Genomic DNA, 14,280 nt, shown 5'->3' on the forward strand with positions numbered 1-14,280 from the left:
ACACACCTGCGCTACATGCCTATTAGGGCCGTCTCCAAGAGCCACTTTACAGAACTGCCAGCCTGCCTTCCCCGGCCCGGTGGAACATTCAAATCACATTCAAATCCTGTGCATCATTCGACTTGTGCCGAGAGCTCATGCAAAGCGGGATCTGAGCACACCGAGCAGAGAGGACAAGAGGAGGACTTGGCGTGTCTGAGGTCTGCCTGAGCCCAGGTAAGAGAGTCCGACTTCCCTGCTTTATAGAAGGATGGAGATGGATTGCAGGGTATGAGCAACTCAGCTTTATAGAATGATGGAGATGGATCGCAGGGTATGAGCAACTCAGCTTTATAGAAGGATGGAGATGGATCGCAGGGTATGAGCAACTCAGCTTTATAGAATGATGGAGATGGATCGCAGGGTATGAGCAACTCAGTTTTATAGAATGATGGAGATGGATCGCAGGGTATGAGCAACTCAGCTTTATAGAAGGATGGAGATGGATCGCAGGGTATGAGCAACTCAGCTTTATAGAAGGATGGAGATGGATCGCAGGGTATGAGCAACTCAGCTTTATAGAAGGATCAGATCTGAGATCCTTAGGAATAAGTATTCTAGAAGAGTGGAAGAAGAATCGTCCTGGGCCAAAAGAATTCCATCACACTCCTTCAATTTGTTGGGTTTTTTTCATCTCTGCGGTGGAAAGCCATTGTGGATATGACCCCATCACACTATTAGAAAACTGAATGAAAACAAATCTTGTCAGAGGAAATTCTTCTGGTGTGTGGGCAGATTCTAATGATACGGATCGGAGTTTAGAAGGGTGATTGGGGTGAGTCCAGGCACAATCCTCATCTCATCTCAATCTTTATTTTTTTTTAATTTTTTTCCAACTTTCAACATCATTCTTCTCCATTAGTAAGGGAGTAAATACGCAAACGATTGCACATAAAATATATATACCCCTTATAATCTTTTCAAATGTCTAGATACCTTCTTCACTTGTATCCTTATTACCCCCATTCATCATTCTCCTCACCCTTTCTTCCCAGATCTAAATAACAACAACCCCCCATTCCCACATCCCTTCCCCAATTGATATCTTACATCTTAGTCCTCAGACACTAACCTCTATCTAGTAAATGTAATTTCAAAGTCCGCTGACATGTAAATTTGTATCTCCGGGTCCCACGTTTTCTTGAATCTAGAGATTGTGTCATTTAAGATTGCAGAAAGTTTTCCTGTGAATCTTATTTATAATCGTCCATAAATGTTCTGCATGAGTCATCTAGCACAGTCCAATCCTCTACTTCAGTCAGCATTATAAGACTGGCGAATACATTCTAAGATTTGTTCCTGGAGAAATAAGAGAGATGGTAGAAGAACAACTTTCCAGGAAATCAAAGTACATATAGAGCAGTGGTCCTCATCCAGCCACATGATGTTCTTGGTTACCTATGAGGAGACTCATTAACCACTTGCTGCCCGAAGCAATTTCTTACATTAGCACACACTTGATAAAATCAGAATTTGGGGCTAGAAAACAGTTTCAGACCCCCAAAACAATTATATATCTTCTGAAAGTAGAGACCCTGTAGAATAAAAAAGATGCTAGTTTCAATTTTTGTATGTCGCACGGTATTTGCACAAATGTTTATCAAACAAGTATATTTAGGATAAAATACACTAAAATGAAATTTAGTGCACAGAAACAGAATATGATACCCAATTTTTTGGTAAAATATAAAAGACGGGGTCATATCGGGTAAATAGATACCAAACTTGTCATGCCTTAAAATTGCGTTTGCCTGTGAAACCGCAAAAAACTACAATAATCAAAATTTCCCATAGGCAACAGGTCCTCTTTATGGAGACATCAGGGGTCTTTCGGACCCCCAACATCACCTTGTGACCCCAAAGAAGCTGAGGAAGCAGAGATCTGCTCCGCACCGTACAATCGACCCGGCGCCTGTACAGATGCCGGATCACTTGTATTTAAACAGCTGGCTGTTTAAAACGGTACCAAGAACACGGCTGCAGCAGCCTTGTTCTTGGCATAACCACTTCCAGCGGAGGACGTACATTTACCTGAACCCGCTGGAAGAGGTTAAAGAAGAAATTCTCCCTTATTCTAAATATTAACAACAAAGGCCCCTTTAGAAATGTTTAGTAATGACAATCCCCAAACAGCTACTTCTAGATAATGGCCAGTTTTTAACTCTTTGCATGCCTTATTTCCCCCCCCCCTCTTCATTCTTCTTGTGGTGACCATTTTCACTAAGGACAGATGAATACATCTCCCTTTACTTCCTGGGACTCTGGGTCTCTCTCCTAGAACAGTGCTTCTTAAAGTGTGGGTCGCAACCCCATATGGGGTCCCGCAAGTGAAAGAGGCCTGTCCTAGAACATCTAGTAAAGTATGTCACCCGCACACCGTGGTTAAATCTTCAAGAAGTGATCATTTTATTCATGCACACAACACATATTGTACAATAGCAACTGCATTGCGTCTCCTGGAACATGTGACAGTGCAAATCATCTGAGGGGGAGAAATGCCTTTCCCTGAGATTGTGTGAGATTTTTCAGTTTACAGATGAGATTTCCCCGGGAAGGCACTGGTGATGTAACCTTCTCAGGATACATTCGTGAGGCCAGGACTACATCACCAGTGCCTCACTCATCCAGGAAAAACAGGAATTGTAAGAGAAAGCAAAAGACGTTTGTTTAATGAATGAATGTGAGATTTCATATCGGCACGCTGATGTGATGAAGTTCCACTGAAATGATGACCCGTTATTAAAGAGAGTTTAAAAGCTGTCGTCATTTATTTCAGCTTCGTGCCACTGAAAATGTGCCCTGCATGATGGCAGTTTCGGTACTGGTAACCTTTGTGTTGTAAAGCCGGCCATAGCTCTGTGAGGGTCAATGGGTGTGCTGGTACTAGCCAAACGCCCCTCGGCCAGCTTTCCAAATAATAATGTATGCTGGTCTCAGCTGTGCGTACATGTTTAATGCTATGGAGTCACGCTCCGGGGGCTCTGGAGAAAACAAATAGCATTGGACAGGGTTATTGGACTCTGTTGTTGAACATCTAACCGGAGATCAGTTAGACCGGTACTTTTCTTTCAGTCACACCAACATTTAAAAGTATGAAAAGTCAGGAGGCACCCCACAGTCTAAAATGTAATGGATTTTAAGGGGGATCCCCATAAAAAACAAAAAAGTGAGGTTCCCCCTTCATATCAGAAGACTCCCCCTTCCCCTTTATATCAGAAGCCCCCTTCACATTAGAGTCCTCAGTTACCCTTCACATCAGAGGCCCCCTTCACATCAGATTCCTCAGTCACCCTTCATATTAGAGTCCTACCATTTTGGGGTGATTTCAAGGCACCTTGAGGAAGCCAGGAGGCACCCCAGGATGCCATGGCACACTGGCTGAGAAAAACAGAGTTAGACAGACCGGGGTGTCTGGTGCCTCCCACAGACATAAGACTGGCATGCAATCTAGATGTTTTGTGATAGTTTTCTTCTCATTTCCAACAAAATATTCAAAGCCGAGTCCCCCAGATATGGATTCATATTTTTTAGCATGGTGACAGGGACCCTTTAAATCAAGACGGTGACACAATCCACTTTGTAACTTGAATACAACACCTATCCGGTTATATTATGCTGCTACAGATGTTTGAAGTGTCTGTTGAGTCCACTGGGAAGTGTTCTAATTTCACTTAGTACTGGGGGGGAGGTCTACACTTGTCTAAGGAGTTATCATACATATCAGGCATATATTAGTGTTAATATTTGGAGGGTCCTCCAGGAAGGAAGGAAGGAAGGAAAACTGTGCTAAAAAAATATTTAGGCTGCCATTGCTGAAATCAGCTTCCTGACTGTTGGGGGGTCACGTTGTCAAGGTTGGGGCCAGGGTGGGCATCAACATATAAGCCCAATAACAAATGGCCTTCTAAAAGACAAATAGACCCACCACAGAATTTCTGACCCCTCAGAGATATCTATTTAACTGACGATTTCAATGTTCACCAGAAGTTCTAAATTCTCTCCCTTGGCTGCAGTGGACCAAAACGGTTCCTCATAGAACATCAAAACCCAACTGTTCATAACAGCTCAGCTTCTCATTACCGAGTTAGCTGTTGGTTGTAGTTGCTCTTGATATTAACATGACCCCTTCTGACTGTAATAAGTGAGGTGTTTAGGAGCACAAGTATTGCAGTGAGAATATTTGAACTTTGGAAGCATTCGTCTTGTAGTACTTGTGTAATGGTTCTGACATACTGAATGCCGGAATGACTTGGCCAGTACAATATGGCCCAGTACACCCGACCTCTGTTTATTGCATGGCCAAACCTGCTAATACACATAAGGTGCAGAGAGAAAACTCATCCTGAACTATGGCCAAAGGAATTTAGTAGGGACGCACCGATACTAGTATTGCTGCCGATACCGAGTATTTGGGCCAAATGCTCCGATACTTAACTCCGATACCAGAACTTCCGGTCAGAGGGAGATCTCTCTCTGACCGACAGTGCCGAGGGAGAATGGAGCCGGCTTGCTCTCCAATCAGGAAGCCGGGCAGAACGTAATGACCCGCCTCCCGGCTTCCTGATGGGTCAGGAAGCCAGGCTGCCTAGGAGCATGTGAAGCTGACTTCCTGGCCACACAGGAAGCGGGTCATGATGTGCCGCCCGACTTCCTAATAATCGGCGCACAATGCACCGCTACCCGATATCGGCGAGTGCAGGAATAAAAAATATCGGTGCTCGATACTGAAGAACCGGTATTGGTGCATCCCTAGAATTTAGGAAAGGTCATTGCAGATTCTTACCTGCTTCTATTATGTGGCTACAAAGGCCTCTGGAGTAACTTCCTCAAACTGAAAGGAACGGGAGTGCTTAGAGCAGGGGTAGCCAAACTCCGGCCCTCTAGCTGTGGTGAAACTACAAATCCCATGATGCATCTCTCTCCGGGAGTCATGTCTGCGGCTGTGAGAATCTTGCAATGCCTCATGGGATTTGTAGTTCAACCACAGCTGGAGGGCCAGAGTTTGGCTACCCCTGGCTTAGTGGAAGGGTCTGCAGGGCTATTATCACATTGAACAGTCCTATTGTGGTAATTCCAAAACTGCTAACGGCTGGAAAAAATAGCTAGACATGTGAGCAGGGAATGAGATCTCTGAGGGGTGTCTCGGGGTGTAGAATACTCCTAGCGTTGCCAACATTTTAATTATTTTGCCAGTAACAGCTGGCTGCAGATTGAAATTGACAAGTTAATGATACCGGGGGACAACGGTGTTATTTCTGTGTCCTGGTTCTTTATAATACCATCAGTTTTTATCTTCTAGTGTATTCTCTGCTGGCTTTACCCCTTTCTATTGGTCACCATGGATGAGATGGACGCACCGCAGATGAAGAAGGAGGTGGAGAGTCTAAAGTATCAGCTGGCTTTCAAGCGAGAGATGTCTTCCAAGTCTATACCCGAGTAAGTATGGCAGGGGATCCAATGGTCCATCTTGGTGGCCTTTCTACCTTCAGTTGCATGGTCTGGTACAGCTGCAGTTACATAGTTGACCACTGGACACACTTAAAAGTTCCCAGATGACCCGTCAAAGAGTGCAAGTCATTGAGTATAACAGCCAATTATGTTTCCATTGCCAGATTATTAAAGTGGATTGACGAAGGAATACCCAACGACCCTTTCCTGAACCCGGAGCTGATGAAGAATAACCCCTGGGTGGAGCGAGGAAAGTGCAGCATCCTGTGAGGCTCCAACGACCGCCTCTGCCCTACCCCCCCCAACTCTCATCTACTCTGAATGTAACTAGATTCTGATATTAGAGATTAGAGTCCAGATAGGCAGCTGAAGAGACCTATTTGATCACATTGCATTGCTCCAGCAGAATTTACACATTGCAGGAAGGGGGGGATGCTGTCACCCCAGTAACCAGTCTCCCCACCATAGCTTAGATGGGGGGGGGGGGGGGGCTGTGCTGTAATGAAGAGGTCTATCATTTTATTACTTTTCATTTTAGGTGTATAGAGTGGCTAGGAAGCGTAGCAATGAACTTGTAGATTAAGGGGCCGATTTGCAGCGAAAAGGGGGTTAGGTTAGAAGCGTAGGGCACAGCTGCTTGTCACGGTGGTATGACAGCAATAAAAATTACAGTCTCGGGCCGTAGCAACCCTGGGATGCTTTAATGCCCCGGTGCAGCCGTCTCTACAGCGCCCCCTGACTGTACCTTCCAGGTTATGCACTATATTAAACATACTATGCTTTTCAGGTCACTGGAATTATATACTCATGGGACTTGCAAGACCCTCTTTATATATTTTATTTCTCCAAAGAGCTAAATGCAGAGAAATTGTAAAAAAAATGAATAAGATTAATATCGAATAATAAACTCTTGGTACATTTTTCCTCTGTCGGTGTCTATCCCATCCTCCTGTGTTTGGATTCGATGTGTAGATGACAAGTACTTGGCCACTAGGTATAGCACAATGGCACTCTGTGCCAAGATACATGGGGTGACGGATCGAAGATGAAAGGGAACGCAACACTAAAGCTGGCCATAAATGCGTTGAGGTCCATCGGTTCCCCCAATCCGTGCAAAACAGCATGGATGGAGGATTCCCGGTACTGGCTATGGTATTCAGCAGTCGCTGGAGCACCAGAACAGCATGGATGGAGGATTCCCGGTACTGGCTATGGCATTCAGCAGTCGCTGGAGCACCAGAACAGCATGGATGGAGGATTCCCGGTACTGGCTATGGCATTCAGCAGTCGCTGGAGCACCAGAACAGCATGGATGGAGGATTCCCGGTACTGGCTATGGCATTCAGCAGTCGCTGGAGCACCAGAACAGCATGGATGGAGGATTCCCGGTACTGGCTATGGCATTCAGCAGTCGCTGGAGCACCAGAACAGCATGGATGGAGGATTCCCGGTACTGGCTATGGCATTCAGCAGTCGCTGGAGCACCAGAACAGCATGGATGGAGGATTCCCGGTACTGGCTATGGCATTCAGCAGTCGCTGGAGCACCAGAACAGCATGGATGGAGGATTCCCGGTACTGGCTATGGCATTCAGCAGTCGCTGGAGCACCAGAACAGCATGGATGGAGGATTCCCGGTACTGGCTATGGCATTCAGCAGTCGCTGGAGCACCAGAACAGCATGGATGGAGGATTCCCGGTACTGGCTATGGCATTCAGCAGTCGCTGGAGCACCAGAACAGCATGGATGGAGGATTCCCGGTACTGGCTATGGCATTCAGCAGTCGCTGGAGCACCAGAACAGCATGGATGGAGGATTCCCGGTACTGGCTATGGCATTCAGCAGTCGCTGGAGCACCAGAACAGCATGGATGGAGGATTCCCGGTACTGGCTATGGCATTCAGCAGTCGCTGGAGCACCAGAACAGCATGGATGGAGGATTCCCGGTACTGGCTATGGCATTCAGCAGTCGCTGGAGCACCAGAACAGCATGGATGGAGGATTCCCGGTACTGGCTATGGCATTCAGCAGTCGCTGGAGCACCAGAACAGCATGGATGGAGGATTCCCGGTACTGGCTATGGCATTCAGCAGTCGCTGGAGCACCAGAACAGCATGGATGGAGGATTCCCGGTACTGGCTATGGCATTCAGCAGTCGCTGGAGCACCAGAACAGCATGGATGGAGGATTCCCGGTACTGGCTATGGCATTCAGCAGTCGCTGGAGCACCAGAACAGCATGGATGGAGGATTCCCGGTACTGGCTATGGCATTCAGCAGTCGCTGGAGCACCAGAACAGCATGGATGGAGGATTCCCGGTACTGGCTATGGCATTCAGCAGTCGCTGGAGCACCAGAACAGCATGGATGGAGGATTCCCGGTACTGGCTATGGCATTCAGCAGTCGCTGGAGCACCAGAACAGCATGGATGGAGGATTCCCGGTGCTGGTTATGGTATTCAGCAGTCGATGGAGCACCCGAACTGCATGTGCATCAGACTGGATGCAGACACTGTTGGGGCAAGAATTTTCAGACCACCTCCTTTGACAAAAGTCAATGGAAGAGTCAAGAGGGAGGGTGCCGACAGGGCCACACACTGTTTAACTCAGCCATCTACATCTGTATTGTTTTAACATTACAAAAATATAGAAGAGAAAGCCTTTGAAAAATCACTTTGCAGTAGATCTGTTCTCAAGCTCCGAGAATTCAAATATTTACACGTAAATAAGCATCAAAACAAGCCCTCACTGTCCTCTTCAGCTGCAAGTACAGTTGAGCAATTAATCCTCAAAGTCCACAAGAGAAACTGCAAGGAGCTTAAAGTCGGGTCTCAGCACTCTGCTCTTCCTGTGAGTTTACATGAGAGATTAGAAGGCCTGCACGCTGGCAGCTCACTGATAGGAGAAGACAGCAGAATGGGTTAAGCTGCTAAATTGTACATGTTTTTGCTTGAAAGTTAAGAATTGCTCCGTAGTGCCTGCAGCTAGAAAGGTCCGTAAGGACTTGTTTGAAAGAATACCTGAACCCTGTGCACAGCAAAGCAAGGAGCGGGAAAAGGTTTAGACATCAGTATTACCTGTTGACTCCCTGCAGATCTTTTAACCATTATCGCCTTACCATACATTGCACCATCGCTGCGAGGAGGTGGCCATCGCTGCGAAGAGGCAGGGCTTTGCTTCATCATGTCAGCAGTGCACACCCAATGACTAATTGGGTAACGGCTATGAAGCAGCAGGAACAATGGAGGAAGAAAAATCCCACAGAATGAATGATGCAGAAGCCAGGAGATTCTTGCACTGCACTGTCATGTACTGCGTCACCTCCAGCAAGCAGCACAGGAGCGAAGTCTTCAAATCTCACAGGCAGTACTGCTTCTCACACAGCAGAGTTTTGGTACAGCAGAGTTTTGGTACAGCAGCACCTGCTCACATGAATGGCAACGCACCTCCCGCACCAGAATGCATGGTGCAGTGTATTAATCGCACAGAACTGTGTGATTAATGCACTGTACTATTGTGAATGGGCCCTCAAAAACACTGACAGCCACACACAGACACAATCTCACACACATACACACTCCAAAAATAGTTACATAGTTACATAGTTTTACATAGTATTTGAGGTTGAATAAAGACATTAGTCCATCAAGTCCAACCTATTAGGAGAATGTTTTTATTTTATTAAGATCCACCCATTCTCCCTACCTTACAAGAACTGGAGTGAATCCTCAGCCTGGAGTCCAGTGTGGAGCGCCATCCATATTTGGATTGCTTGTACAGCTCCCTTGTGCGTCCTGTAGAGGTGCCAGAATGCGACGTCACTCCGATCCAAAAGTTTCCCAGCACACTCACCAGCCAGCATGCTAAAAAAACCTGTCTCACCGCTAAGGTTAAAAACAGAGGTTTTTAGATACACGTCTTCTGCAGAATATGTGAGAGCCGCACCACCTCGTCAAGGCCCCTCTGTGTAGTGCGGTCCTAACTCTAACCTATTAGAGTCTCCATCTTGGTGCAGGTTCGCTAGGAGGCAGCCCAACCTCCTTAAAAGGCACAGGGACACACAAGGGACCCCGCACATCACAATGGCAGCTGAGACCCCCAGTGTGTCACTGCGCCAAATCAGTCAAGCAAAACAAATGGCAAACGCACTCCTCAACTCATAACCAGCTTTCAACCAAGGTGCACATGGAAGGGCTTTATACAGTACAACAGCAAAAAGTTTCCCAGCACACTCTGTACTGTATAAAACCCATCCATGTGCACCTTGCTTGAAAGCTGGTTATGAGTTGAGGAGTGCGTTTGCCATTTGTTTTGCGTCACTCCGATCCAGACACCATACCCCCAGCCCACCCCGCCTCAAGCTGACACTTGGCGCCAGGCAGCATATTTTGAATGGCTCCTCAGCACGAGAACTGACAGTGCTGCGCCAGGGGAGACTGAGAAGCCTCTCACCTAGCGCAGTGGAAGGCATGCGGCGACCAACTGAACACAAGATTGCAACCCACCAGTTGAGAACCACGGTTCTATACCATAGCATATTTTTTCCATTTTTGAATCCAAGCCAACTTTAAAGCCTGCGTTTTCAGATATTCAAACATTGGCATTGACTATAGCCAGGCTGCAGTTCTACTTTATGGTAAACACGGCAATTAAAATATAAAATTAATTTAAAATGTGCCCACTGAAAAGTACCCCGTGCTTTTCCTTTAAGAAGCTGGCAGGTAAATTGGGCATAAAGCAGCCACCCAAACCTGGGGTATTGGCTGCGGATAGACTTTGTGGCTCTGGAGTATTAAGATCACTATCTCTTCATCTTCATTGCCTTTGGTCCAGCTCCCACCAGCTGTCTGCCTTTACATACCGCATGCATGGATTTTATACCCCTGAGCAGAAGGCATAAAACGTTTCCCATAGCAACACAACACACAATGTGCTGCAGTTTCCAAAATTTCAGGTTGTCTTGTTACATGGAAAACCCAGCAGACAAACCGGCTCTTTAGTGTATGTGATGTTCTGGCATTAGAGCAACTGGGTGGAAATGTCCAGCTGCAGCACAGCACAGCTGAAAAAACACTGCAATGGTGCAGTCCAAAGCTTAAAGGAGAACTATGAGGTGAGCGCTTTTCACTCACCTCATAGTTCTAGCCGACCTGTGACAATGAGACTGTCACAGGTCGGCTCAGTAGATCGGGAAGTGAGCGAACACATACCGGCGTTCGCTCACTTCTCGATCCTGTCACGGCTCTCTGCCGTGACAGAGTAGGGGCTGGATTCCCCCCTCTGCCAGCGCTGACTGGCGGATTGGACGGGGGAGGGTACAGCTGGCTCTGCCTCTAGATAGGCAGAGCCAGCTGTCACTCACGCAGCTGGGCGGATCCATACATAATTGTCGGATCCGCTTCAGCATCTCAGTATACCGTGAGCTGTAGCTTGCGATATACTGAGCTTAGGGTGACGGGAGGACGCTAGTTTGTGTCTTCCCGTTACCCTAAGGAGAACTATGGGGAAAAGCCCTGACCCCATAGTTCTCCTTTAATTTCCAAACCTGCACTGAAGGAAGGAAATGAAAACGGCTCCTGGAAAATATTTATTATCTTCATACAAAAACTAGATCAACAGACCTGATAATAGATCGGAAACTTAACGTAGTGAGGAGATGAAAGCTCTCACCTGAGCACAAGTAGTACAGTCCAACATCCCCAAAAAATCTCTCATCTTCACTCCACATGGACACAAAAAATGTCCGCTGAGAACTCACATATGGCCTGAGTCCTGGTCATTCTGGGGAAAAGTCTTATAAATTACATTTGTTTTTCTTTACAAAAATGTAAAAATATCACATTAAGTCTTTAATGTGCACGTTCCTCCGCACTGCATTGGAAACGCCTTCATTAAATCGAAACCAAACATGGCTGTTCCCCACGGCCGATCCAATCCTCTTCTCTACAGGATCCTCTTGGTTTGAACCCACTGCAGATATAAAAACAGAGAACATGAATTGTACGGGGTGGTTGGAAGTCTCTTACCAAATCAAACTCCAGCCTTCCACCACAAAGCAACAAGAACGGGCATGACATGACAGCAGACCCCCGTCGCCCCTTAAATACCCACAGAGCTTCCTGCTGCCCTCTGTAGTTCTGAAAACCCTGGAGGGTATTTATCAAGACTCTGAAGGTGACGGGCACATTTGTCAGGCTCATATTTTCCTTTTTCCATAAGGGCCAACAAAATGTGAAGCTATCTGGGACAGAAATACTGCCTATGAATATATTGTATTCTTATTTTTCAACCAGTAGGTGGAGCTGTAGCCTCATTTGCATAGGTTTTCTATGGTCTCCTTTGCTCCTGTTGTAAAACAATCTGCAGAGCTACAAAGCACAATAGCTCAAGCTGAAATGCGCAAACACGAGTTGAAACAGCATAAAAATAAAAAGGTTTTCAAAGTCTTACAGATCATTTCCTTCAGAAAGCAGGCCCATCCCAAACAGAGAAGCCGGCCCCCTGCTAGCGTGTGGAAGCAGTGGTCTCTCTGCAGTGGTCAGACATGCTGCCTGCGGAGTCAAAGCTAGAGCTTTCCAAATCAGCAGGAAATGTGATTTTGGTGAAAACCCATGCAGAATTCAGAATTACTGCATGCACAAGTTTGTGGGCAGGTACCGGTCCTTATGGGTGGGTCAAAAGAATCCGAACTCTTAATAGCAGCTGTTCCCAAAGAAAGAACCTTGCACTGTGTGGAAGTGGTGGTCTCTCCGCAAAGGTCTGACACACCTGCAGCGTTTGAGCTCCCCCTATCAGCAGGGAGCATAAGCATTGCTGATTTCAGAGCTGTAGGAGTTGACTTAGCAGGGGGGGTGTCGGATCTCTGCAGAGAGACCATCCCATCCACACCGCACAGCAAGGTTCTCTGGAGCATGCTGGCAGGGCGTAGTTTTTTCTGCTCTTAAAAGGGCCCCTTCACACTAGCCTGTCCTCTGAAATGCTGCACTTTAGTGGACGGGCTAATGCATAGTGACATCTCTGGTGGTGTGCATTGTATCACACACTGCCGGAGTTGTCAGTTTGCATTTTTTTTCTTTCTAACTTTACGTGGCATGTACAATGCGTACGCTCAGGTCCCTGCACACCAGCGTTGTCTGTGGGGATCCAGTGCACTGTGATAAAACGCAGCATGTTTGCATGTTATTGCAGCCCAGCACACCCACGCTGTGCTGTGAACAGGACACATAAACAGTTGTTTTCTATGTGTTCCAGCGGTGACCTGCATTGATCAGGTGTGGTACAACACATGTCACCAATAGATGTGTGCACGGGCCCTAAGACTTTTATTTTGATGCATGTGGAATGTATTTAGCCGATTTAAACTGAGCTTTAAAATAAGACAAAATGAAAATAAAAAGGTGTCAAAGATCCATTACAGTTTCCCTTTCAAGCACCAGGCAATCTCCAACTCCGGCATCTGGTCAGGGCAATTGTATGTTAAGAGATGAAGCGCTGCACAGTTTACGGTAAGTGCAGAGTGGAGAGGGCGCGCTTCAAACACAGCCGACATCGCACACGAAGCAGCTCATTTGACTGTCAAATTAAAGATATATAAATAAAATAATGAGGCCGCTGGAGGAGCTCTCATCTATAATTCAGAGCAGAGAATTGCGGCCTGTAAGAGTGAGAAGCGTGAAGCTGAAGACTGCGGCCCGTTCCTGCAGCAATCATCTACGCATGTCGTCATCCTTTCCCTCACAAATCTATACAGCGCGTCTCTTATCTGCCTTCACCGTCTACTATCATAAAGGTACGCACACACCGTGCAACCCAAATATAGCAGTCTGAAGGAGGTAATCATACCCAAGGCCTCTCTGCTGCCTGGCCTCCGGGAGGGTTGGCTTTTTGTCTGCTTTAACTCCGACCTTACTGGGACCAACAAAAATAAATAAAAAAAGTCATATCTGTGATGCAACTCCAGGCAAAGCTTTTATAAACCCTTGCGGTGGGTACACCTCCGCACCTCAAGGGTTAACTGCTCATTTTGGCCTAGGAGGAAAATAAAGTTATAATCACCTGAACCTTGGAGCCGGCTGGCTGTGACAGTGCTCCTTCCTGCTGGTTTCCTCTCCTATGCTCCAGCGATGGTATGTCCCTTGGTGTCCTCACGTCCTATATCCAGCATCGGCTACAAACTGGCTTCCCGAGGTGACAAGGGTGGACCATGTTTGTACATGGCGTGTCAGCATATCTACTTGCAGCCTCTGCCTGGGTGAATGTGACAAGGTGACAACATAGGAGCACAGTTGGGAGATAGTAGTCACTCCATGACTGCCTGAAGAAGGATCACCAGGTATTATTTTAACAAAAGCCATACAAGGATTAAAACCAACATCTGGAATGACATCAACATGTTCTATGCAGATTTTTGCGATTCGTTTTAGACCTATTTTCATGCTGTAGGTTGTATTCGGAGATGGGAAGCGTTCTGTCACGGTCAGATTTAAGCCGGCCCTGGAAGATGTTGGCTTTCAACCCAACTGGCTGCTGTGGAAAAATACCATTTGTTTCCTGGGACAAAGGCGGCTCCCTATCATAGCAGACAGGGACAGATGGCTAGAATGTCTACACAATGTTATCTCTGCCATGTGAGTGACAATTCCAGCGTCACCAGGGGCCGCGGCCATCGGCTGCATTGATTTTCCAACATGAACGGCGAGATTGTCATCCATCAGGAAGGGATGTATCAATACCTGAACCTGCTCTGTGCCGTTCACAAAAGAGGTGGGGGGGGGGGGGGGGGGTGATGTCCTCG

At 46.8% G+C, this 14,280-nt stretch overlaps 2 protein-coding genes across 2 annotated transcripts in view; one reads left to right on the forward strand and one right to left on the reverse strand.

Moving 5' to 3' along the window:
* The first annotated feature begins 6 nt into the window (after window positions 1–6).
* Window positions 7–6,086, forward strand: GNG13 (G protein subunit gamma 13). Its single transcript, XM_018567619.1, has 3 exons — window positions 7–216; window positions 5,339–5,475; window positions 5,652–6,086. The coding sequence occupies exons 2-3, from the start codon at window positions 5,378–5,380 to the stop codon at window positions 5,755–5,757; spliced, it is 204 nt and encodes a 67-aa protein (XP_018423121.1). The 5' UTR covers window positions 7–216; window positions 5,339–5,377; the 3' UTR covers window positions 5,758–6,086.
* A 5,235-nt stretch (window positions 6,087–11,321) lies between these two features.
* Window positions 11,322–14,280, reverse strand: part of CHTF18 (chromosome transmission fidelity factor 18) — a 42,951-nt gene continuing 39,992 nt past the window's right edge. The window contains 2 exon segments of the mRNA XM_018567615.1: window positions 11,322–11,456; window positions 13,288–13,390. Of these exon segments, the coding sequence (XP_018423117.1) occupies window positions 11,323–11,456; window positions 13,288–13,390 (237 nt within the window). The 3' untranslated portion in view covers window position 11,322.

Source organism: Nanorana parkeri, unplaced genomic scaffold (assembly GCF_000935625.1).
Source record: "Nanorana parkeri isolate BGI_ZX_2015 unplaced genomic scaffold, ASM93562v1 scaffold1075, whole genome shotgun sequence".
Classification (NCBI taxonomy): domain Eukaryota; kingdom Metazoa; phylum Chordata; class Amphibia; order Anura; family Dicroglossidae; genus Nanorana; species Nanorana parkeri.